Below are 25,984 nucleotides of genomic sequence, written 5' to 3' on the forward strand. Positions count from 1 at the left end.
TGATGGTAGTTCTGTACTTGTATTTATTGTTGCATGACTTGCTTCAATGGTCTGTTGGATTGCTTCTATTTTTGTTCTTAGGTAGTTGGTGATCTTGTCATAGTGATTGTGATGGTTTGACACCTTTGTTGCAAGATGTAGGGTTTTTGATTTCTTTGATTTTGAAGAGTTATTTTTGTGAGTTTGTTGCCGATTGGATTCTTGCGGTGTAGGATACTTTATTTGCTTTAAGGACTGCTGATTTGTATATTCTGATTTGTTGGCATTTTACTTGGTCAGATTGATTGTAATGGTTTCGCCATAGATTTTCCAGTTTGTGGGTTGCTTCACTCACTCCTGTGAACCACCTTGCTGCCATTTTATTTGCAGTGGCTTTGAAAGGTTTTGTTGGTGTTAGGCTGAGTAAGTGGTCATTCTGCTTAGCTTGGAGATGTTTGGTTTAGTTGATTCCAGCAGTTCTGTTAAGGTTTCCAGGTCAAGCCTCTTCCAGTTTCTTTTGTTAGTCGCATACAGTATTGTGCAGCTAGGGAGTTTGACAGTGAATGGGATCAGGTGGTGATCATCCATATCGTCTGTAACGGTGGGGTTGTGGTAGAGAGTCAGACTCTGAAGAAGATTGCATCCATGGTGTGCCCAGCATTGTGGGTTCACTATGTGCTTGAAAGGGAGTGTTTCCAGAAAGGCGCTGCATGATTTTGTTGTGGCTTTGTTCTCTCTTTCGAACCAGATGTTGAAGTTCCCCAGGAAAATTAAGTTATCATGATAGACAGAAAGGTTGGCTATGGGAGTCAGTGAGCTTCATTGCAAACTTCGGATTGTAGGATGGCGGTCTACAGATCAGAAAAGCATGAGGCATCAAACCATGCACTTGAGTTAGGACACCATTGGCAGTCAGCAGAGGCTTGCTGGATCCTGGACCCAAAGGTATGCTTTCTCTTTCATAGCCGTTGCCACTTGGTAATGAAGCTAACGCTTGTTTGGGGTAAAAAGTTTAATACTTCGGTTTTATAATCAGAAAGATATGGAAAGAAGATGCTGCAGGGAAACCTGTTCGTGGAGGAAAGAACAGTAATATCTGCTGCTAGATTTCAGGCTACTTTATTTGGTAAAACTCAAAAATCAAGAACAGTTGATTCTCTTCATACTAGAGGTCCGCCCCCTTGTGTGCTGGGATGAGAAACACTAGCCTATGATCTCTACCCACTCACGTTATTCCTTTTCTGGGGCTGGGAACCACGTGGAGATGGACAATCAAGAGGGGTGCAGATGGAGAACAAACGTAACCTCTGAATCCACGCAAGTACAATTCAAGATAAAATTATTAACCAGGAAATGTGAGACAAATCGCACATCAACACGATGGACCAACAGCGCCCATCACTCACACACTGCTAAGACTCAGTTCTGTACGCCTGCAGCTACAGAAAGTTCGGCCACAAAGCCGAGAAGTGGCCACTGGTTCACTAAAGCAGCTGGCAATGTTACCACTGCAGTCTCTTAAATGTCAATAGTCCCAAGTGCCCTGGCTGCCAAAACACCTCCCCCACATAAAACCATAGGCAGGTATTGATGTGGGGAAAAGGTTCCTTTCAAAAGCATTCCAGGAGGGTTAGTGAATCCTCGTGAGCTCTTCCACCATCTTTATCAGGTCGTCCACTGTGCTCTCTCGTTTCATGCCAGTTCCATCATCAATCTGAGAAAAGACAGAAAAAGTAATTAGCATGAAGATGATAACATTTAGAAAAATCCTGTCCTCAAAAGAGTAAAACATGGACTATAAATATCAAAGTTGAGAAATTTTGACAAAAGGGGACAAAAGAGCAGAACAATAGAATGACTTGAAGACATTGTTTTGGAGAATAGACAGTTATAGATTCAGGATACAGACAGGTGTATTGGAATCTGCACCGATTTAATATTAGTAAATTAAGATATTGGATGTACCTTGCTGCATACAAAATGCCCAATGCGCCTCATCTGTATCTTTGCTCGGTCACATCTAATCTAAACAAATTAGCACTATTTGGTGCGCTGATAATTGAACATGAAAAATATATAATACTTGCATGCATTTTATTTACTTTACCGACCACTTAATATACTCAAATTATTCTCAAATAGTGCAAAAAACATTACATGAAATACATGCACACTTTTTTTCACTGAAAATACAAAATCAATTCCATCTAAACCTTCAATTGAACCATGAAAACAAACCCAATAAAAACAAAGACAAATCTTAAACCCTAAGATCTATATAGACCTCAAAGTTACAATTCAACATAAATGTCCATCGATACTTGGTATTAAATATTCATATGTAACATGTTTCCACCAAATTACAGTCTAGATTTTAGAGACGGCATTTAATAATGAACCTTCTATATGATATCAATTAATTTGGTGATTTTTTTCTCAAACGTTTGAAACAATTCACAATTTGGGTTTAATCACTTTGAGCAGTAGACTAACAAATGCTTCACACTATGTGGGATTAGATATTCACACAACACATGCATCCTCAAAGTCTTTCTATCCCTTAATAACTCATGTTTTAAAACCATTTCAAAGTTTGTAGCATACTTTTTTCATAAATATTATTCCCTTCCTTGAAATGGATTGTTTTTCACAGACAACTAAATAAATACTTTGCGCTCTTCCGCGGTGTGAAGGCCACATGTTGCTAGCATTTACAGACCGAAAACATCAGTAATAGTCTGCTATCGCACAGTGTGGCTCCAGTTATAATCATTCCAAACACTATGGTTGAAAGAATTTAACAGTCAACTTATTTGAGTGAAAACATTTGAAGGAATACAATGCAGATGACAAACCTAAATTAACAATACAATGGGTTTTAAACGCCAGTTCACTGTGCTTCAAGCCTTTGTTGTTGAAAGAGCCCTGTAATTCCAGCACACGTTGATGTGAAACAGGGTGTTGGGAAGATGGGATTTCTCACGTGTGTTTTCCCGTAAAGTTACTGAGTAATGGGACATGTGATCTGACACAGGGAAAGGGTCAAATTGACTGGGTGAACCAATTCCTGGCATTTCAGTGGCTTTCAAGAGAGACAGGGAGACTGCTTCTTATGACAGGAACAATCGGTTTAGGTGACCTGCATATGGGAACAGGAATGTACCATTCCCCCTTGTCTGAAAGATACTTTCCTTTAGTTTCAGGCTGACATCGTAGTTCTTTTCTGCCAACATACCAGTTTCCCTTGCATTGGGATGCCTCTTGTTCTTCAGGTGAAGTGAGTGTTCTCTGGTTGGTGATGGGCCAGGGAACCTGCAGGGATTCTCCTTTACCTACTCTGGGCCCTACATTACATGGCACCCCCCCAGCAACCAGCCGAAAAAGGCTTGAGGCGAATAGGCTGAAAGAGAGCCACAAGTCAAACTATAACGGAAAGATGTAAATCCCACAAAGGAAAAAGTTCAGGGGTCTCTTTGCAGACTGAAATGGCAGCCAGGAAGCCCTCAACAGGGCAAATCTAGAGACCACTCTCAGAGCAGGAAATTGGGCATGTAGGAGGTTGAGAAAGACAATGGGTCCAGATTCTTATCTCAGCAACAGCTGGAAAACGTATGCCAACCGGAAGGCACACACGGACTTGGTCATATTGGAAGCAGAGACAGTGAAGTGCCCTTGTGAAACAGGACACCAGAAAAATACAAGACGCAGTCAGAGCTGCATCGAAAACAAGGTCCTCGTGGGGTGGGGAAAGGAGCTCTGCTCATGTATTTGTCGAGGATTGAGGGATGTATTAACCCACTTATGCTCTGCCCTGCGGCATGACTTTGTGCTGATGGTGCCAGAATTATCAAAATGGCCGCAAAACCCCTATGCGGGCCAAAACCTATGGAAATTGCGCTTTGCAACACGAAAAGATGGCTGCCAAATCTACCATGCATGTTGTCAGTGGTGGAACATAGACCGCACTGCTGAAACATGTCACTGGGCTGCCCAACAAGTAAAAATGGAGACTGCATGAAAGGCAGTGCTTTGCTGAAAGAAATCCAGAACCTTGTTTTTAAATCTCCTCTTGGTTGCTGAAACTGCAGAATGCCGGCACAAAACACCATCAAACATCCAATATTCTTGCTGGGTGCAACAAGTCACTTCATTCAAGATAATTATGAACAGACAATGTCCTAAAAAAGCTGAATTTATCATCAAAACATTCCCAGCAAAAATGTGCCTGCCTGTGAAATCTGTCAAAATCTGGGCGCAGTACCTCCGGCCGCCTGAATTACAGCTGTCAGTAGCTTGAATTATAAGAATTAAACTTGTGCAACTGAAATCTAATGTCTGAAAACTAAGTGACATGTTATTGGGAGTAACCTGGGTTGTAACTATTTAAATCACATGGTTTAGAAGCTGGAATAAGTGTTCTAGATGCTTGTTTTGAAATGGCAAGTTTATTTTAAACCAAGAAAAAATTTGCAACAGAAATAACATTTACGTTTAAGCCTGGCTGAGCTGCAAGAACTTGAAAGGCAGGTTACCTCCCAGAAAGAGGACCCCCCATCTTCCCCCCCCCCCTGCTGAAACTCAAGGGGAGGTGCAATTGCTGGGGAGCCAGAAGGGGACAATGGACTTCCTCTGGCTGAAAGGATATGCAGAGTGTGAAGAGACAAACGGCCTCTCCCAGAAGGAAGGGGGCGGAGATTGCTTCTAACTGCAGAGAGCCTGAAGGAGGCGGAGACCAAGCCATTTGGGGCTGGACATTCACAAAGAAACATTTTGTTAAAGACATATAACTTACCACTGAAAATTGTTTAAATAACAAAAATCACATATTTGTGTATCTAAATTCTGACAGTACATTTTAAGAGGCAGCAAAACCGTGTGACATGTTCAAGAAGGAAACAGCGGAAAAGGGGGTTTTACAACAAATGTATTTGTGCCAGAAGTACGAAACTTCATACTCTTATGCCATATGCAATGCGCACATTTGTACACATTTTTGGATAAACTAGATATTGTGTTCAGGCCAAAAAGGGCAGAATTCTGTCAAAGGCAGACACAAGATCCTACAACGACAGGGATTGGAAAAGTAGAAGCTGCACAAAATATGTGATTTATATATGTTATTGTTATAAAGATGGCACACATGTAAATATGTATTGTACCAAAAGTAGATTTTATGTTCAAAGGGACAAGGGGAGGATTCTCTGACTCATAAACCCACATCATCATGGTGACACCCTGGTTTCTTCTCCAATCTAGGGAGAGAAGAGATTCTAACATATAGCCTGCCTAGGGGGCCCACTTAGGATAATCCAGCACACACGCCCCTTTACCATATGCATAAATAAAGAAAGCTGAGGACATAGAAACACACAGATTCACCCACTATCCTGATCCTGGCGAAGCACCCTGAAGCAGATCCATCCATATTACTTGGTCCTGACTCCAGAAACTTGGCAAGCAGAAAGGCCCATTCCATTAGTTGAACCATTTTCAGAAAGACCTTGAGTTTCCAGAACCAGAAAGAATCCCACCAAACCTAAGGGGAACAAAAGAAACAGTCGGGCTGTGCTGTAACTGCTTTCCTGCTACAATAATTATTACCAGAACCAAAAGATCCAATCCTGTTGTGCTGTGCTGTGACCAGAAAACCAGGGCAGATTAAACCCAATCCTGTGCTGTGCCGATCTTGTCCAGTCCAGTCGTGCGGTGACCAGGGCGCCTTGCTGATTGCAGACCCAGTCCAGTGTGCCCAGCAGTTTGTCCCTGACCAGAATCCCCGACAGTTCCGTTTGAAACCCATATAGTGGGAACCTATTGATAGGACTGTGTCACTAGCATATATACTATCCATAGTAATCCCCATCTTAAACCCATACTCTCATATTCAGAACTGTATTGTTAGAAATATTTTTGAATTGCCTGAACTCTCTATATTATCACTACTATCTCCTTCGGTACTAGTATTGTTAAATATCTTTGCGCTCATATATTTCATCTGAAGAAGGCAATCTCCTCGTCAGGCAGTTGCCCGGATCCAGTTGTGCCCTGGTCCAGTGGCTGTGCTTCAGTGTGGTATTTGCTTCTTCATAGTCATCCCCTAGTGTAAAGAAATCCTGTTTGTCTTTTGAAAGCGCATTCCTGTTTTCTGCTTCTTGCGCCTATCTCAGAAAAACGACCTCCATTAAAACGTCCATAACTTTCTCAATTTCAACTTCTGCTTGTAGCCAACATCCACAGCTTTCCATAGAACCAAAAGTCGCATTCCAAATCCATATAGTTCTCCCGCGACCGCGATTACCGCGCACAGAAAGGTTTGCCGCAAATTTTTGTTTTGGCAAAACATTACACGTGTAAAACAGCTTTTGATTGCACCCGACCTCAACTTAAAGTTTGCACATTGCTTATTAGTATCAAATCATTGCTGGTGTTTGTCTGCAACTATCTAAAGTGGCTCCCATTAGAATTTAAACAATTTCAGTCACTTAAACCATATTTAGTGTTTTACCCAATCCATTCTCAGATAACTTTAAAACCATTTTGACAGTTTGCCAATCAGTTCCTTTTCTCTCTTGTGTTTGCTGGGAGGGGAATTGGGATTGACATTTTGTTGAATTCTGCATTCCTGAAACCTGTTCTCTCTCCTCTTATCTCGTTACATTGCTTGTTGGGGGGTTGAGGGGTGTGCAGGGGGAAATAGTAATAACATTGCTACTTGCTTTGAACACTCACAAAAGTATTATTTCTGTGCTGAATGGTTTTGCTCACTATTACTCCTTGTGATTAAAGAGATAACCTCACCCCATTGGTGATTATTGTATACCCATTAAACATAGTGTGATTATATTGTGAACTACATATATAAATATTTTTACTTTGCAAAACAGCCCGATTCCTGGTTCAGTGTGACCAGGGGCCGGGGGGGGTTCCAAGAGAGGGGCGTGATGTGATATAAGTGGTACATCGTTCAGAATAGAAGAACTTTTAGACACAAATAAATAAGGATTTAAGTTGTGCATTACACGCTAGGCATTGACTTAGGTGAAGTGCCGGATTGAAATCACTTACAGGACCCCCAACACCCCCCATGATTTGGAGGATCTAGGAATTAGCAGTGAGGAACCTCCAAATTGAGGGAAAAGCCCAAACTGTGGAGCAAATGGCATGTGCTCTGTCAAGGTTGGGAAAAACAAATCTAGTCCCGCAGGAGATGAGAGGCCACCTCTTCCAGCAGTTTGATGAAAATGCTGGGGGATGAAGGGGAGGTCAAAGGTTAGCACCACTAATTGGTAATGGATGTTTTCCTAACAGACCCTAGGTGCTTCAGGCACAGGTAGGTGAAAGTAGGCATCCTGGAGGGCCAGGGCTACCAGCCAGTCCTTAAGGTGCATAGACTCCAGGATTAGGACAGGGGCCACCATTATTTAATGTTTCCATTTGCAGGTATGTCTATAGAGGGACTCACAACCATGTCCTCATTTGGTGCCAGAAAATTAGGTAATAGGATTAACATCTCTTCCCTGTCTTCCATGAAGGCACCAGCTCTATGGTAGCCTTTGAGAGAAGTAGTGAAACGTTCTCCAGGATGAGGGTATATGGGGCGGGGGCAGGAGAGAACGCTTGTGGTGGGCATTGATGGAAGGGGAGGCAGAAACACTGCAAAAAGACATGCAACATCTAGGCATTGGTGGTGGCGTTGATCCACTTTGGAAAATATAAAGACGGACAGGACATCATCCCACTGGAGAAGAATAATAGAAGGATACATTTAAGGAGCTTTGATGCAGGTGGTGGTGGGGGAGGGACATACACCTTTTCTCTGGGTGTCCTCTTTCCCTTGGCATTATGGATGCAATTCTTCTGCTGTTGTCTACATTGTGGCAGTTGACCCCTGCCATTGCAAGCAAAGGAAGGGAAGAGTTAAAGAACTGCACACTAAAATGCGCAGGCTGCTGGATTCCCCCCACAAGACGAGCGACTTGAAAGTGGCATGGGAGGTCTTGAACTTCTCCAGGGTCTCCAATCTTCACCCTTTTCCCCTAGCACTCCAAAGTTGAGGGTCTTTAGAACCGATTGTGTACTATCTATCCACCAAGAGGGGCAGGTAGGGAGGGTGATGTGGAATCAGTGTGAAGGAACATCCATCAGAAAGAAGGAATAAGTAACTTAGCTGTAACTCTGGTATCTTTCATAGATTCACATACTGTGAATATTCCCCATCTTTCCTCTGGGAATCCTCAGTAACGGAGCAGTTTAAACTTGAACTGAATTTCAGTCACATTTGTGCTCTAGTATAGTCACTTTTGGGTCAGACTGCACACAGCCAATTGGAAAGGCTCCCTTGGCTCCACCCCTGGCGGCCACCTTCAGATTTTGGCATAGTGCACATTAGTGGCAGTATGAGCCAAGAAGAGCTAAGCGGGGCAGGCAGGAGGGTCGTGTGTGAATCTATGAAAGATAATGCTGGAGAACAGGAGTTACAGGTAAGTAACGTATTCCTTCTCCAACATTGGATCTTTCATAGATTCACATGCTGTGAATAGATTACAAAGCAATATAGAACCATAAATATGGGCAGAGGCAAGCTCCTTGTGTTAACTTACCACTGGTGATCTAGTAACCTCATGCAAACAGGTTACAAATAACAGATTAACCAACTCTGGACTCTGCTGCAGAATCCCTGTGGACACAGTAGAACTTGGTGAACATATGCACCAACCTCCAAGTAGCTGCCCTGCAAATGTCTAGCAGTGGAATCCCAGAGAGGAAGCCATTGCGGTTGCTACTGCTCTGTTGGAGTTTGCTCTGGGCCCAACAGGAAGAGGCATGCCAGCTTGTTAGTCGCAGAAAAGGATGCATGCAGCAATCCACCTGGAAATGGAAGGCTTGAAGAGTGCATTTCCCTGTGCCAGCAAGGCCAAATGTAATAAAGAGCTGGTGTGACGGAAGGATATTGTATGGGTGACTGAATACTTGAGAATCAGCATTACGTCCAATAAGTCTAATGAACGTTCCGCCGGTGAGGTAGAGGAGCTGAAGAGCACTGGCAATACCACCAGCTCACTGAGGTGAAAAGAAGATGGCACCTTCGGCATAAACGTAGGGATGGTGTGCATTATGACCTTGGAACTGCAAAACGTCAGGTAAAGTGCTTTAATGTAAAAAGCTTGGATTTCACAAACTCTCTGCCTACTAAAAAAAGGCAGTCTTCCAAGAAAGATCCTCGAGAGAGGATTTCTACATAGGCTCCAAGGGTGGTCTCATGAGCCTGGACAGGACAATGTTAAGCTCCCAAGTTGGGCCAGGCCTTTTGACAGGCAGAAAAGACCTGAAGAGGACCGCAAACATTCTGTTACTAATCTGTGAGACCGGAGGGAAGGAGCGCCAGGCAAGTGGTTGTACCTGGAGATGGAGGCCAAGTGCACTTTAATGGAGGAATGAGCTAACCCCTCCTGCGGCAGAGACGCCAAAAATGGAAGAAAGTCTTGCTTCAGGATGGTTGGGGGTTGCAATCTGAGGGCTCTGCACCAGACTTGAAACAGCTTCCACTTGGCTGCTATAACAGCAATGTCGATGGAGCGCTGGCACAAGCCTGGGCGGATTGCGCTAGTGGCATTGATCCAAATTCTAGGAACACAGGAGTTAGGCTGTCAAATTAAGTGAGGCTGGGTTGTGAGGGAGCATGGCTCTCTTGTTCCTGGATAGTAGATCATGATGCGGGTACATCCTAAGAGTTGCTGAGGAAAAAGTGAGAAAACCCAAGTACCAAAACGGTCTGTCATGACCCTTGCCCCTGGCCCTCACTGGCAAGTCAGCCTTCCAGTTAGGGCCAGGTCAAAAGCCTTAAAACCTCATCCAAGACTCTGTTGGAGTCAGTCCGGGCACCTTTGGTGCCAGGCTCATAACCATCATGAAGACCAGCATCAGAATGGGACTATTTACTTGGGACTATTTAACTGGGGGGGGGGGGGGTAGGGGTTCAGACAACATGAAGGCACACACATAGCTCAATTACAAGGAACTGAGCTATGCGGTCTAGTGTTTTGTGTGTGGCAGGCCTGGGACTATTTTACCTGGACTTCTTCACCTGAGACTATTTAAACCACACCCAAACAGCAGAACATGCTTTGCGTTATTCTGCTGTGGGCACCGTAACGCTCACCGTGTCCAGTTCTTTGATGCCAGTTTACCTGAAACTAAGGACCTGCAGAGAGAGAGCGAACACTACGAAACTTACCTGGAACAGTATCCTGTCTTCAATCCATCGCAGACTTCAGTTCCACTCACCTGAAGGTATGAACTTCATTATCCGGCACCGCATGCATCCTGGAATACCATAACCTGGAAAGAGGAGAAAGAAAGACAGCATTAGTAAGCGTTTACTCACATTTCCTCCTGAATGAAGAAAGCCACACAATCCTTACCTGGGTAGTCATCTCCTGGTCAGTATCATTGCTGTAACATTACAGCGCTCGGCGAGGAACATTGCAACCTGCAAATAGAGAAAAGACACAGGTTAGCAATATAAAAGGCGAAACAGCGCCGCGCATTACTCACCGGCCAGCACCGCACACACCGCGCTTTCGCCTACCGGCCCATGTTCATCTTCAAACTGCATGACAACACCAACATACCTTTCCATACCTAAAAGGAAAGAAGAAAGACATTATTCGAACTAAGAGGAACATAAGAACTGCATATAAAGACTGTAAAGCAGCAAACCTACGGAGTCGCAGCAGGCCTGGATTCCCACAGGGGGGCTTACACCAGTGAAGTAACTTGATAGCTGCTCGCCCCCCACATCTACGCGCCCTGGCCACGAGGAGCAGGACGGAGAATCCACCTTTTACAATATTAAAATGAGGAGAAGGCCCAAAGGGGAGCAAGTGGTTGAGGCCAAGGGAGGTGGGAAAACAAAGGCAATCTGGTATTGAATCCAACTCTCCTATATTGCAGACCCATCTTTAACCAGGGGCCTTACCAAGGGACCGGGAGAGGGTTCGAGAGTGCCAATCATCCAACCAGGGCTGGGTGGCGTCCCCGTGGATACCAGGTGAGCGTAACACTGTCTCAGTCATGCAGGGGCCACTAAGATCAGTCTGTACTGATATAGTCGGAAGATGCTGATCACTCGTGACACCATAGGGATGGGTGGGAACGCATGCAGGGCCTTCCCCTCCAAGGCGTCCCCTAGGTTCTTGGAATGAGGAAATCTTCTGGTGAAGGACTTGCACGTTTTGTTGGCGTAGGTTGCAAAGAGGTCTTTTTTGGTGTGCCCCAACACTGGAACACTTGCTGTGCAGTTCACACTTGTGACTGGGACTTCCTCCACTGCTTCCCTGGATAGCAAAGCTTACACATCCTGTTGCAGCAGATGGTAAAGCTGCTCTGCCTTGCCCACAGGAGGAATGTCTGGCTGTGTATTTATGAATTCCAGCGAATGTCGCTACTGGAGTTGGGGGAGCAGCCATTCGTCAGAGGTGATGTCTGTCCACTCCTTGACCAACTGCAATAGCCTCCCTCACACTGGGGTGCTGAAAAGGGAGGGACGGACTCTGGATGGGTCTGGGATGTTCAGCAGATTGACCGCTGGATAGAGAGGAGCCACAGCACTGCTGCATACCCCTGTACAACTTGGTTTTCTTTCACCCTGTACTGGTCCGCTGACTGGTATGTTGGGGTCTGGAATGAGAAAGACAGGTAGGTGGGTCCTTCGACGTCATGGTAAAACTGGCTTTCACCATCCGAAAGGACTGGCAACAATGTTTGAGTGTGCCCCACAAGTGTGCAGGGCCAGTGTCAGTTTTAATGGATTGTAGTGTTTCATCCACCTTTTTCCAAAAAAGATCTACACAGTCAAACTGCATGCCAACCACTTTTGACTATTTTTGGTCTGAAGTTGGTTGCTTTGAGTCAGCCCTGCCTTCTTAGCACAGCTCAGTTTCCGAGCTGACTGAATCCTGTGTCTGTGATATCGATGGACACTGATGGCATGGTCTAATGCAACTTCACCCTTGAGGAAAATGTCCATTGCTTCATGACACTTGCCTTAAGGGAGAAAGGGTTGAAGGGGGCCCAGTTCGAACCACAGCATGCAATCATATCTGACGAGAACGGCCATGGCGTTAGCCGCCTTGATGGTGGTGGCGGCTGTGATAACTTTTTTTTACCAAACACATGCACGCATTTTCCCTTCTTGTCAAGAGGCATGGAACTCGAGGACGATGGGTTAGATGGCCGCTCATGCACAATTGAAGCATCAACATCCGGCGTGGGCTGTGTGCATAGGCAGACAGGAGCAGAATTTGGGACCCTGTACTTCAAATCTGTCTTTCTTTGCCGGCGCCATGGATGGATGGACCATGGTTATAATACCGTCCCCCCAAATGTCATCTATGAGTGGTATAGACATTATGGATTTTCTATGTGATTCCCTCCGCTGGTACAGGAGATACTCTTTCCTCTGGAGCAAGGCCCAACATTTTAGTAGCTCAGCCCATCAAACCCAGTGGAAGATACTATTTAGTCAGGTGCTGAGGGGAGAATCTCTGGCGGGGATCTCTTCTGGCTCGCTGTCTGCCGGAATGATGTCACCCTCTTGTGGATTCTTGTCAGTGTTTAAGTTAGATGTAAAGGCCTTAGCAGGTGTCGCTCTGTCCCTAGTGGGGTGAGGGAGAAGAAGAGCAGGGATACCACTGGATCCAGCTAGTGGGCCTTGGCTGTGGTGGCGGCAAAGGCGCTGGCAAACTTTGTTGTAGAGTGGACACCAAGGTGGTTATTGTATTTAGAATATCCAAAGGAAGATCCTGTCTCTAGGAGCAGGTGTGGGAGGTACTGGCGAGGGTCCCCTGTCTGGGACAGTTATGTTGGGGTGTGTGCAGCTTTTCCTGGGGGAGTGAAGGAAACATAACCCTGGGTGGGGGTGCATCCTGAGGAGGAGTGCTGGCAGGAAACATGACAACCACCACCTCAACACCCACCGCTTCATTAACTTCTGCCTCATCATCTAAGGAAATAGGTTGTGGATCTACTGTGGCATGACAGGTTGTGGCCAGCTGGAATCACTAAGATCTGTGCCTGGAGATGTGTGGTGCCCATCACCCAACCAGGGGATGTGATGGGCATGGTAGCGCCGCCAGCACAGAAGGCTGAGCAACTGGAAGCGAACGTATGTCACTGGGTGCCCCAGACGCTGGCACAGACCTAGACAGTGACATTTTTGTGGTCAACGTGGCAACAATAGTCAACAAGGTAGTCTTAGTAGTGGTTGTTGACAAGGCGGTCTTAGTTGTCGACGATGACATTTTCGTGGATGTCGACAGTGTAAAACAATGTTCAGTTCATAGACGAGAATGTAGACGGGGGTGGCGTCAACGGGGTGGACATACCCTTATCTTTGGAAGCCGAGGAGGAATGGTCACCGACCTTGGGTGTCGTAGACGGCAAGGAAGACTTTTCTGAAAATGTCTATGTGCTTGGATTGTTCTTTGTGTGCCTTTTTACTGCTTCTCGAAGGCTCGTCGTGCCATATTGATCCCGTACTAGAGGTGGTTCGCTGGGTAGGCCTACCCTGTAGGAGGTATCACTCCATACTGACGTAGAGCCCGAGACCTCACCGGCATCCTTGAGCCATGCAATCAACCTTCGGTGACGATCCCGGAGGGTTTTATCGGAGAAGGATTGACAAATGTCACAATCTTTAATAACATGGTGCGGGTGCACACAGTAGAGGTCAGTCATCATGTAGATCATCCATTAAGCCACAATGTGCACAGGCCTTGAATAGGTTAAATCTCTTGGCCTCAGCCATGGAGTAGGCCCAAAACGCAGATAGATCTGGAGAGTGGGAATCCCAAAGCAGCGAGGGCTGAAGCGTCATTGAAAGATTTTTAAAAGTTGAAGTAGAATATTATATAGTAATTTTCGAAGTAATACAGTGATAGGGATTTGTGAGGACTCTCAACAGGAACGTGTGGCAAAAATCTGAAGATGGCCGCCAGGGGTGGAGCTAAGGGAGCCTTTCCAATTGGCTGTGGACATTATGACCCAAAAGTATACTCGAGCACAAAAGGGACTGAAATTCAGTTTAAGTTTAAACTGCTCTATGCTACTGAGGATTCCCAGCATAACGACAGGGAATATTTACAGCATGTGAATCTATGAAAGATCCAATGCTGGAGAACATTACCGACATGCGAGTCATGTGTTCTTCTAAAGGATTCTTTCCTGCCATGGATTCATCTATGATAGACTCCCAAAGCAGTACGTAAATCTGGAGGAGGGAGTACGAATGGGAGGCAGGCAGAAAGGGCACCACCTAAACCAGAAAACTCTGGAGAAGGACTGCCCTAAAATACAGGAATCCTGGCCTGCAAGGGAATCCAAGCAGTAATACTTTGCAAACGTGTGAAGCCCAGTTGAAGTACATGCTGCAGCTTGGCAAATTTTCAGAACAGGGGCAGATCTCTGCAGGGCAGATGTGGTAGCCACTCCTCTGCTATAATGGGCTCAGAGACCCACAATCGCAACATTTCCAGCCAAATCACAGCATTCCAAAATGCAAAGAATGATCCACCTCGACAGGGTCTGTTCATGGACAGCCCTGCCAGCACGAGCCCCAGCGTACCCCACGAAAAGCTGTTCATCGTTCCTCAGCTCTATAGTGGGATATGGAACAAGTTACTTACCTGTAACTGTTGTTCTCCAGCATGGGTCTGGCATGGATTCACATGCTCATGAATATTCCCCGTCGTCAGGCTGGGAATCCTCGGTAAAGAAAAAAACAGTATCAGTTTCGTTTCTGATCTGTCTTTCGTAGTAATAACCAATCACTGGTCTCTGCGTCATACTGACCACAGCCAATGACTGCCCTCTACCTAAGCACCGCCTCTGGCAGCCATCTTCAGATTTGGAAGCACGTGAAGTGGAAGTATGACCAAGTGAAGAGCCGCAGAGGGATAGGCGGGAGGGTTCGCATGTGAATCCATGCCAGACCCATGCTGGAGAACAACAGTTACAGGTAAGTAACTTGTTCGTTCTCCAGCATGGGGTCTGGCATGGATTCACATGCTCATGAATAAAGAATACATAGCAGTACACACATGCACAACCACGGGAGGTGGCAAAGGCTCAACATTAAGCATTGCATCAAACTCAACATTAAGCATCTTACCTCCTCACCAGGCTCACCTCAGGCGAACAGGTTGCGCAGCACTGCTTGGCCGACCCTGGACTCCTCCCTGGAATCCCGATCGACGCAGTAGAACTTCGTGAAGGTGTGCGTCGACCTCCACGTAGCAGCCCTGCATATGTCCAGCAGGGGCACACCAGAAAGGAACGCCGTGGTAGCTGCGATCGCTCTGGTGGAATGGGCTCTCGGACGGCCAGGCAGCGGTCGGTTTGCCAACCGATGACAGTACATGATACAGCCGGAGAGCCATCTGGAAATGGAAGGCTTCGAGAGAGCCTTCCCCTGATTGACAGGTCCAAAGTTCACAAAGAGTTGTGACGTCTTCCGAAAACACTTCGTGCGGTCCACGTAGAACTTCAGCGCTCTAGCCACATCCAGCGAGTGCAAAGTCCTCTCAGCCGGCGACGAAGGCGACGGGAAGAATACAGGCAACACCAAGGGTTCGTTGAGGTGGAAGTCCGACGGTACCTTGGGCATGAAGGAGGGGTGCGTCCTGAGCACTACCCTCGTGTCGTGAAAAGTCAAGTACGGGGCCTTGCAGGAAAGGGCCTGGATCTCTCCCACCCGTCGTGCGGAGGTGATGGCCACAAGAAACGCTGTTTTCCACGACAGAAACTTCAACAGGGCCGAGTGCAGAGGCTCGAACGGAGGTCCCATGAGCTTGGTCAGCACCACGTTGAGCTCCCACGCCGGGGCCGGAGCCTTCACCGGCGGGAACGATCTGAACAGTCCCTTCATGAACTCTTTCACCAGACGATGAGACCACAAGGACGTCCGCCCCGTGGTTCTGGTGTATCGGGAGATCGCAGCAAGATGAATCTTGATGGACGCGTGTGCCAGTCCAGCTTTGGCCAGCGTCAGCAGGTACGGCAGTACCTGGGGAGCCGTAATCCGTAGAGGGTTAATCTTCTGTGCGTGGCACCAGACAGAGAACCTCTTCCATTTGTGTCCGTAGCATTTAAGAGTCGAGGATGCCCTGGCCTTTGCAAGAACCTCTCTGCAGTCGGCCGGTATGTCGTATCCTCCAAACTCTAGCGCTGCAGGAGCCAGGCCTGCAAGTTCAGCGATTTCGGGTCGTGGTGGAGGATGGCGCCTCCTTCCCTGGAGAGCAGATCCGCGTCCACCGGCAGCTTGATTGGCGGGGACGCTGACAAGTCCAGAAGGTCCGGGAACCATATCTGCCTCGGCCACGCAGGTGCGACGAGGATCATCCTGCACCGTGACCTCTTGAGCTGGTTGACAAGCCGGATCAGCAGTGGCAAAGGAGGGAACGCGTAGAGGAACAGGCCCTCCCAGGGGAACGAGAAAGCATCGCCCATGCTCCTCGCCTGGGGAAACCTGCTGGCAAACCTCCGGCACTTGGAGTTCGTCGCCGTCGCGAACAGGTCGATCTGGGGTGTGCCCCACCGTCGGAAGAGGCGATCCACTAGATCCTGCCGTAGTTCCCACTCGTGGCACGAGCGCAGCTCCCTGCTGAGTGAGTCGGCGATGGTGTTTTTTATCCCTGCCAGATGAAACAGCACCAGAAACATCCCTTGGGCGACTGCCCAATGCCACAGGTCCTGCGCCTCCTTGGACAGTGCTGGGGACCTGGTTCCGCCCTGTTTCCTGATGTAAAACATGGTGGTGGTGTTGTCGGTGAAGATCCTCACCACCTTGCCCTTGAGGGACGGAAGGAAGGACCTGAGGGCCCAAAACACTGCACGGAGCTCCAGGACGTTGATATGTAGGGATTTCTCCGTCGGGAGCCAAAGGCCTCTTGCGTGCAGATTTTCGGTGTGCGCTCCCCACCCTTCCAGGGAGGCATCCGTGGTCACTGTCTCCTGGTGGGCTGGGGTCTGGAAGTCCATGCCCGCCGTCAGATGCGCGCGGGTGCCCCACCACCGGATCGCTCGTCGGAAACTCTCGTCGAGTGTGATCCTTTCCTCGAAGCTGCCCGTCGTTTGGATCCAGCGCGCGTCCAGGAACTCCTGCAACGGGCGCATCCAGAGCCTGCACATGGGAATGAGGTAGATGCAGGAAGACATCATTCCGAGGAGGGACTTGATGGACCTCACCTTGGCCGCGTCGGCCACCAACATCCGCTGCACCTTGCCCAGAATGGTCCTGGTCCTCTCCTCCGACGGGGAGGCCAGAAGGGACACTGTGTTGAGCCTCGCTCCCAGAAACAGAGCGTCTTGCGTGGGCACCAGGTGGGATTTGGCGTAGTTCACGGAGAATCCCAGGTCCGTGAGAAGTTGGACGGTCCTTGCCGTGTGAACCACGGCGAGCTCCCTTGTCTTGGCTCGGATGAGCCAGTCGTCCAGGTAGGGGTAGACGTGGATCCCTTCGCGGCGCAGCTGAGCCGCCACCGGTGCGAGGCACTTGGTGAACACCCTGGGACCGACCGTAGACCGAAGGGGAGGGCTTTGAACTGGTAATGACGCCCTTGGACCACAAACCTGAGGAATTTTCGGTGCCCCTTCAAGATGGGAATATGGAAGTAGGCATCCTCCAAATCCAACGACGACAGGAAGTCTCCTTCCTCCAGCTGACCCAGGACGTGCTGGAGGGTGACCATCCGGAACTTTTGCGCCTTGATGAACTTGTTCAGACGTCGCAGGTCCAGGATGGGGCGCCATCCCCCCGTCTTCTTCTTCACGAGGAAGTATCTCGAGTAGACTCCGGAGCCCCGAAACCTCTTTGGGACGAGTTTGATGGCGCCCTTCTTGAGCATCGCCTTCACCTCCAGGAGAAGTTGAGGGACGTGAAGTTCTTTCCTGGCCACGGGGGGGACGCGCGGACACTTTCTTTGAAACTCGAGCACGTGGCCCCGGGCCAAGGCGTCCAGCACCCAACGGTCGGTGGAGATGGACTCCCACACGCTGACGAAGCTCGCCAGCCGGCCTCCCACCGGGGTGCTTCGGTGGGGGCCCGACCCCCCGGCCGGTTCAATCCTGCTTCGACGAGGCTTTAGCGCCTTGTCCTTGGCGACGACCGCGGGGTCCGCCAGACTTGCCTCGTCCTCTGTAGGCCTCCTGAGACGACGAGCGGGCTGCTTGACGGTAGGAGGAGAAACCGCCGCCGGAACCTTTGGAGGCGCCCTTCCCTCCGCTGCTCCGAAAGGGCGTCTGTCGTTGTTGCAGAACTCCAAGGGCCCGGGCCGTCTCGGTGTCCGCTTTAATGGCCTGAAGGGAATCGTCCACTGTTTTCCCAAACAGGTTGTTCCCATCGAAGGGCATGTCCAGGACTCTGGTCTGAACGTCTTGACGGAAGTCCGTAGCCTTGAGCCATCCACGCCACCTAAGGCAAACGCCGTTGCCCAACTGGCGGAACCCAGTGTCGGCGATGTCCGTCGCAACGGTAATGGCGTGGTCCGAAGCCACCTCACGTTCCTGCAGGATCTCCAGGGCCTCTGCCCTCTTGTCGTCCGGCAAGAAGTCCAGCAGGGGAGCCAGTTTGTACCAGAGCTCCCTGTCGTATCGGGCCACGATAGCCAAGGCGTTGGCAGCTTTAATCGTCGTCGCTGCAGACGAGATGAGACTGCGTCCCATAGCGTCCAATTTCTCTCCCTCGCCGTCCGGTGGGGAAGTCGATGTGGAGGCCGCACCCCCCCCCCGCTTTTTTCCTGGCCGCCGCGGAGACGACGGAGTCCGGGGTAGGCTGCGCCCGGAGGCACAGGGGGGCCGTGCCCGGGACCCGGTACTTTTTCTCGTACCGGTCTCTTCTAGCTGGCGTCGTGGAAGGGTTCTTGAGGAGGGTGAGGCCCTCATCCCAAATGTCGTCCAATAGAGGCACCGCGAGGACCGTCTTCCTCTTGGCCTTGCGCCGCTGATAAAGGAAACCTTCCTTCTTCTTCTCCTCAGGGCAGAGTTGGAAAAGCTCGGATGCCCTGGCGATCATAGAGTGGAACGATCCAATCTCGTCGGGCGGAGAAGCCCTGGTGGGAGGCGACGACGGTACATCCTCGTCGTAAACCTCGTCGTCCGTACCCGTCGCTGCCGTGTCAGTCCCCGTATCATCCCCTCGGGTGGACGGGGAGGAGGGCTGGAAGGGGCGCGACGGCTGAAAAGGAGGTGGAGGGTGGATCCCTCTTCTCTTGGTAGGGGGAACACCAGAAGGTCCCGGTTCTGGGTCCCCCGACGGGAGAGGTTCCGTCGGCAACGGTAGTCTCGTCCTTATCTCTGAGCATAAGGACTGTATAGCCAACAAAATGGCCGCCGAGTTGTCTCGCGGCGCTGGCAGAGGGGAATCCGACGGGCGATCAGGGGCCCCGTCGGTACCCTCGACGATGTCGTCGTCCCCTGCGTCGGGATCCATCCCGACGGGCCGGTCTTCTTCCACGCCGAGGCCGTGGCTTAAGACCTCGACCAGCTCCTCCTCCGAGGTTGAGGCCGAATCTACGACGACGCCCTGCCCCCCCTTTTTCTTCCCCACGGGGGATTTCACGGGGGTCCTATCGATGGGCACAAAAGAGGACTCCCTCCGAGGTGGCAGGGAGACTCTGAGCCCCGAGGTCGCCACCACTGGTGTAGCCTTCACAGGCTGAGCCAGGGCCGCCGCGACAGTTTCGATAGAGGGCTTGGCCGGATGGATTAAGGCCTTCACCACCTTAGGTGCGCTCACCGCCTTATCCTTGAGGGGGGGGGACACTGCCTCGCTCCCCCTCCGCCTTCGAGCTCGACCGGGGCCTCTCCAGGAGCTTCGCCGGGTGCTCGGCCTTCCTCTTACCCGACCCAGAGCGTTGGCTCGTGGTTGATGGTGCCGGGGAGGATGCGCCCTGCCTGGCGCCCGTAGAGCCCGACCGTTCGGCGCTCCCGGTGCCAGCGGACTCGCGGTGCTTGGCCTTATGTTGGACCCCCGTCGCCGGGGCGTCCTCAAGGGTCTTAGAAGACCGCTCGGATTTCTTCCTCTTCTTCTCGCCGGACGGGCTCTTCCCTTCTAGCCAGTTGGCGAGACGTTGATGGCGGTCCTTCATAGTCCGCTCCGACATGTTGCCGCAAAACGCACAGTTCTTCTCCACGTGCGTCTTGTCCTCATGTAGGCAGTAAAGACAAAAAGAGTGTTCGTCCTCCTTGAAGACGTTCTGCAGCTGGCATCCAGGGCAGACCCTGAACAGCTTTCCGGGCGTCGAGCTTCCCTTCTCCTGGGCCATGACCGGGCCTGAGAAACTTCTGGAGTCCTCCAAAAGCGTAGCTCGACGAAATCTTCACCCTTGAGGGGCACAGACGAATCCGAAACGGGTCCCCGTTGATCGGATGGAGAGTCGGTGGAGCTTGAGGCTCTTTTGACCGAAAAAACAAAGTTTTTGAGAAAAAACGTGAAAAAATAGCACTAACGCTCGAGAGCAATAGCACGAGGATCCCAACACATGAACGTGCGGTAAAAATCTGAAGATGGCTGCCAGAGGCGGTGCTTAGGTAGAGGGCAGTCATTGGCTGTGGTCAGTATGACGCAGAGACCAGTGATTGGTTATTACTACGAAAGACAGATCAGAAACGAAACTGATACTGGTTTTTTCTTTACCGAGGATTCCCAGCCTGACGACGGGGAATATTCATGAGCATGTGAATCCATGCCAGACCCCATGCTGGAGAAATGTAGAACTTTAGGGCCCGCACCAGGTCCAGTCCATGGAATCATTCCTCTGCTTTGGAAGGGTAAGGCAGAGGAAAAAACACAGGAAGATGGATCTTCTGGGAGAGATGGAAAAGCAGGAACACTTAGCAGAAAGGAGGGCCTCACTCGCAATGTCACCACCTCTTCAGAAAAGAACAAATGGGGAGGTAAAACAGACAATGCATGGAGCTCATTCATCAGTCTCACCAGGGAACCTGAAAAATCTCCCTAAGGTTGAGCAATCTAATAGAACAAGGACATTCCCTGGAGCAGCACAACTTGCACTTCCTGTTGATACTGGAAGCGAAAAGGTCTGCTTGAAGAGTCACCCAAAGGGAGAAGATCTCCTCTAAGAACTTCTTGGCAGAGCACCCACTCATGGGATGCTAAAGTGTGTCTGCTCAAGGCATCCACTGTGACATTGCCTCTTCCAGCCTGATGAGCTGCCGTTCTTCAGAGGCCGTTCTATAGAGCCCAGAACCACAGTCACATTGCTTCTCTGCACAGAGGCAAGGATCCCACATTACCTCGCATGTTGAGGTAGTGCATGGCCATTGTGTGGTCCGGAAGGACCAGCACAGTCTTGCCTTTCACTGAGGTGAGCAAAGTGACCAGGGCCAGCCTGATCGCCCTTCGCTCCAGCAAGTTGATGTATTCCCAAGACTTTGCAGGAAACCACAGTTTGCTCCGCATTAGGTCTGACAGGTGAGCGCAATAAACAGTCAGATGCGCCCATGACCACCGTCACCTTGGGCCAAAATTGACGAAACACGCCTCTCAGAAAGTTGGCTCGCATTGCCCATCAAGCAAGTTCTTGAGCCACCTGGCCAGAGACCTGTAAGAGGTTCAACATGTGGCCCTGAAACTGAACATTGGCAACAGAGAAGGCATTGAAGTGATCTCATGCGCAGCCTCGCCTCTGGCACCACTAGGATGCAGGAAGCCATGAGGCAGGCCCAGGATTGAAGGACATTGACCATCAAAGATGTTTTCTACTCGATCTTTGGGAGAGAAAGCCCTGCCAGGCAAGTGCCAAGACAGCTCTAATAAATCTGAGGGACTGGGATGTGAAACCTGAAACCTTCTGACGTTCAGGGAAAAGGCCAGGCTGCACAATAGCATGCATGTACGGAGTAGACACTAGAGCTGGGGATCGAGCTTGGATGAACCCGCCGTATAGGTAGGGAAAGACATAAATGCCCTCCCTCCTGAGGCGACCCGCTACCACTGCTAGCAGCTTGGTGAAAACCCTGGGCGCTGATGAAAGACCGAACGGCAGGACCTTGTACTGGTAGTGATGTTAGACCACCACAAACTCGGGTACTTTGTTTCTGATTAATTGGCATTTGAAAGTAGGCATCCTAAAGGTCCAGTGATAACTAGTCCTGCAGATCGAGGTCTTGCAGGAGCTGAGCTAGCTTAACCATTTTGAACTTGTCCATGCACAGGAACAGGGTCAGCAGCCGCAGACCCAGAATGGGACGCAAGCCCCCATCCTCCTTTGGCACCAGAAAATAGATCGGAGTAGCAACCCTTGCCTCGTTCAGAGTACGGAAGCAGTTCTATTACACTATTTGAGAGAAGCCGACAGACCTCCTGCAAGAGGATGGGATCCGAAGACAAGGAGCTGGCTTAAGGGATGTAGCTCCAAGGACGACGCATGAAAGGGAGACAGTAACCCAGTTTAAGGCCAAGGCATTGGATATAGTCTTGACCCATGTTGGACCGGTAAAGTCTCCCACACCGCAGGGAACCATGGCATAAAATCTTTTGGCCCCTTGAGGGGCCAGTGACAGTACCTTTACCTGTCTGAAAAAACCTGCCCTGCAGTCTATCCGGGGGGCGTGGCCTTAACCCCACAGGGCGTAGGAGCCAGAGAAACAAAAGCCCCAGCCTCTTGCTGAAGATGTGTGTGGCTGCGGCACAGCTAGGCCCAACAACTTTGCTGTGGCCTTTGATGCCTGGACTTTTTGGAGGGTGTCATCAACTATCGCCCCAAACAGGTATGGCTATCGAATGTCATGCCCAGGAGCTTAGCCTGCGCATCATGCGCAAATCCAGACGTTCTCATCCATGAGTGGTGCCTGAGCACCCCACTCGTGGCCATTGACCTGCCTATGCAGTCAGCTGTGTCCAACCCAGATAGCAAAATCTGACAGGAAGATTCCTTGCCGTCTATCGCCAGTGAGAAGAAATTGGCCCTCATCTCCTCCCTAAGGGATATACTCAACCGCGTTCACCATAGCAGACAATAGGCCAAAAGAAAAATTCACCATGGTGCAAGAAGTGTTCAAGGGCACAAATGGCCAGGCTGCTCGACAAAAACACCTTCTTCCCCCAGTCCTCCAGTCTCTTACTTTCCCGGTCAGGTGGAAGAGGGGAATGTGGAAGACTTCACCATTGGTCGATGCTTGCACCATCAGATAGATATCTATTCCAGCGTCAGCTGCTCAGACACCATTTCAACAGGGGGTGTAGTGTACCTCAACTGTGCCATCGATCCGTCTTGCCTCGGTCGTCGGCTCCAGGCATGACGGTCGTCGTACATATACTGCATCACTATGCCCCTGTACCTCAGTTCCATTCCATACCCGCCAACATTTTTTCGTTGCTGGCCCACCAAGAGATCTCTTGCCCGTTCACCTGGACACTTTGACAACATCCTTTAAAGTGCCAATGTACTGGGACGACTGACCCTGTAGGAGCCATTGCAGAGATTGCATTTGTAGTCTGGCCCCTAGCACCAGAAAAATGCAGGAGGCCACGAGACCCAAAGAGTGGTTCTAAAAGAACAGGACCATTTCTCTGATATTGCGACACTCTCCTCGGAAGGAAAGGCCTTCCCCTACCAGAGTGTCGAGGACGGCACTGATGAACTGGACCCTTTGCGTTGGTGTCCTGCGTGACATCTGCAAGTTCAGGGATAAGCCCAGCATGTGTAGTAAATAGCAGGTGTCCTCGAGATGGGACAAAACAAACTTGCTCTGTCGACTTCCCTCGGATCAGCCAACCTTCCAGGTATGGGAACACATGTACCCCGGATCTTCTAAGGTGAGCCGATACTACTGCCATAAGCTTGGTGAAGCCCTTTGGGGCAGAGGGTCACCCCAAAGGGGAGCACCATGATTTGGTAGTGCTTGTCCCCTGTGAGTAATCTCAGGAATTGCCTTTGCTTCTGGTGGATCGGCACATGGAAATATGCATCATGGAGATCTATTGACACCAGCCAGTCCTGAAACCTAAGAGCGTGGGGAATTTCTCTCAGCATCACCATCTTGAACTTGTCCTTCCCTCAGGAATTTGGTTCAAGGTCCTGAGGTTCAAGATGGGATGATGTCCTCTCCTGTTTTTGGGCACCAGGAAATACCGGGAATACCAGCCTGATCCTCTCTCTGCCTGAGGTACCTCTTCTACTGCATCTTTCAAAAGTAGGACTCAAGTTCTTCCTGGAGCTCCTCTTCCGGTTGTTGAGGAGGAGGTGGCAGTTCTGTCCCGCTGCCTTTTTAAGAAAGGCAATAACCCCACTGAACAAGCTTTTAGAGCCCAGACGTCCGAGGTAATCTCCCCACCATTGGGCCCAGTGCACGCTTGCCCGCCCTCAAACCAGGCAATCATGGGGGGAGAAATCAAAGCGGCTTTGAGGGTGGAGCCGCCCCAGCAGCTGTTGCTGTCTGCTAGTATCTAGAGGCACGCTTGCCTCTTTCGGAGCACCGGAAAAAACCTGTCCCTGCCTGGGTTGCAGAAACCGAGCCTTCCTGGCAAGAGGGACATAGAGGCTACTGACACTACTGCTTGAGGCAAAGCTAAAGGCAGATTCTGCCAGCTGTTACACAGCAAGGCCCATCGACTTGGCGACTAGCTTGGAATCCTTGAACTTCTCCAAAGAGTCATCGGACTAGGGGCCAAAGTGATTTTCGCCTCAAAAGCGATGTTCAGTTTGTTCTGAACATTTGGTGAAAACCCAGCCGTATGCAGGTAAGCCTGCCTCCTTAACACTGTGGCTGACCCCCATGGATCTGCTGACGCAGCCTGTGAGCTCCAGGCCCGTTTGCAAGGACTGCTGTTCAACCTCCTTGCCGTCATCTACCAGCCTTTGAAAGCCCTCACGCATCTCCCCTTCAGGAATATATTGAGCTGCCGAACCAATTGCAGTCCACAAACCAAATGAGTGCATAGCAAACCCACATGATGCGTTGAACGCCTTCAGGGCCATGCTGCCTAAAGAGAAAATGTTCTTGGCCAAAGCATCAACTTTTTTCCCCTCCCTATCTGTCGGGATAATTGACGGCCATCCTAATGCCCGATACTTGGCGCTAGTATAGCCGTAAGGATGAGTCTGCTGTGTTTTCACGTCCGGGGACGTGTCCAGCCCACTGGCGTCATGAAGGCACTCAGCCAGGGTGACGAGATGTGTCTGGTAGACAAAGAAATATCTCTGCACCTGCATATGCAGGGTCAAAGCCACTTTGGCGGTCGTAATCAGGAGCGCCAGAAATATCGCCCATGGACCTGAAAAATGTGATTCTTGACTAGGGTGCATAATACTGCTTGGCGGCAGTCGACTCAGACACGACTCTGTCTTGGCTTCTGACGAATGGCCAGAGATTTTGAAGGAGGTCGACCCACTGAGTTTCGCCACCTTTTCCCTAAGGGATTTGGTGTACATATTTCTGCACAAGTCACAGGCCTCAGTGTCCTGACCGGCAAGAGGCACCACACGCGGGTGTCGTGCGGGTCCGTAATGGACATTTTGGAACTGCAGTCCTTGCAGTGCTTGAACCCTGATTTGGCATGAACGTGTGTCGAAAGAAATATGACAAAAACATTGAATATAAACGCTAAGGATTAGCAGTCAGCTAATCCTCCAACAGCGTGCTGAGCATGTGAAAAAAAGTAATGACGCAGTATATGTACGATGACCAACGTCCCGTTCAGCGCTAACGGCCGAGGCATCGAGCCAAGATGGATAGAGATATTTATCAGATGAGGAATCTGCAGGAGAAAGGGAATCCATTGAAGCAGGCTCCTCCCATACCTCCAGTATGGGGGCTTCTACTGCCACATTGAAGGGTATTAGTGGTTCCTGCCTAGGATCCTCGTTAATTCTAAATTAATTTTCGGCCTGGACTGCGAAAGCCCCAGGGTATCGGCCACCTGTACCATCAGTCTCTGAAAAGACTGAGGCTTACTAGGGGGAAGGGAGTGGAGGAATATCCAGCA

The 25,984-nt window shown here is 49.8% G+C and overlaps 1 protein-coding gene across 1 annotated transcript in view; it reads right to left on the reverse strand.

Annotated features, from left to right (window-relative positions):
- Positions 1 to 1,082: 1,082 nt before the first annotated feature.
- Positions 1,083 to 25,984, reverse strand: part of DDB1 (damage specific DNA binding protein 1) — a 1,539,839-nt gene continuing 1,514,937 nt past the window's right edge. The window contains exon 27 of the mRNA XM_069623834.1: positions 1,083 to 1,693. Within this exon, the coding sequence (XP_069479935.1) occupies positions 1,610 to 1,693 (84 nt within the window). The 3' untranslated portion in view covers positions 1,083 to 1,609. The remainder of the gene's footprint in view (positions 1,694 to 25,984) is intronic.

Source organism: Ambystoma mexicanum, chromosome 11, assembly GCF_040938575.1.
Source record: "Ambystoma mexicanum isolate Mex_15411 chromosome 11, UKY_AmexF1_1, whole genome shotgun sequence".
NCBI lineage: Eukaryota > Metazoa > Chordata > Amphibia > Caudata > Ambystomatidae > Ambystoma > Ambystoma mexicanum.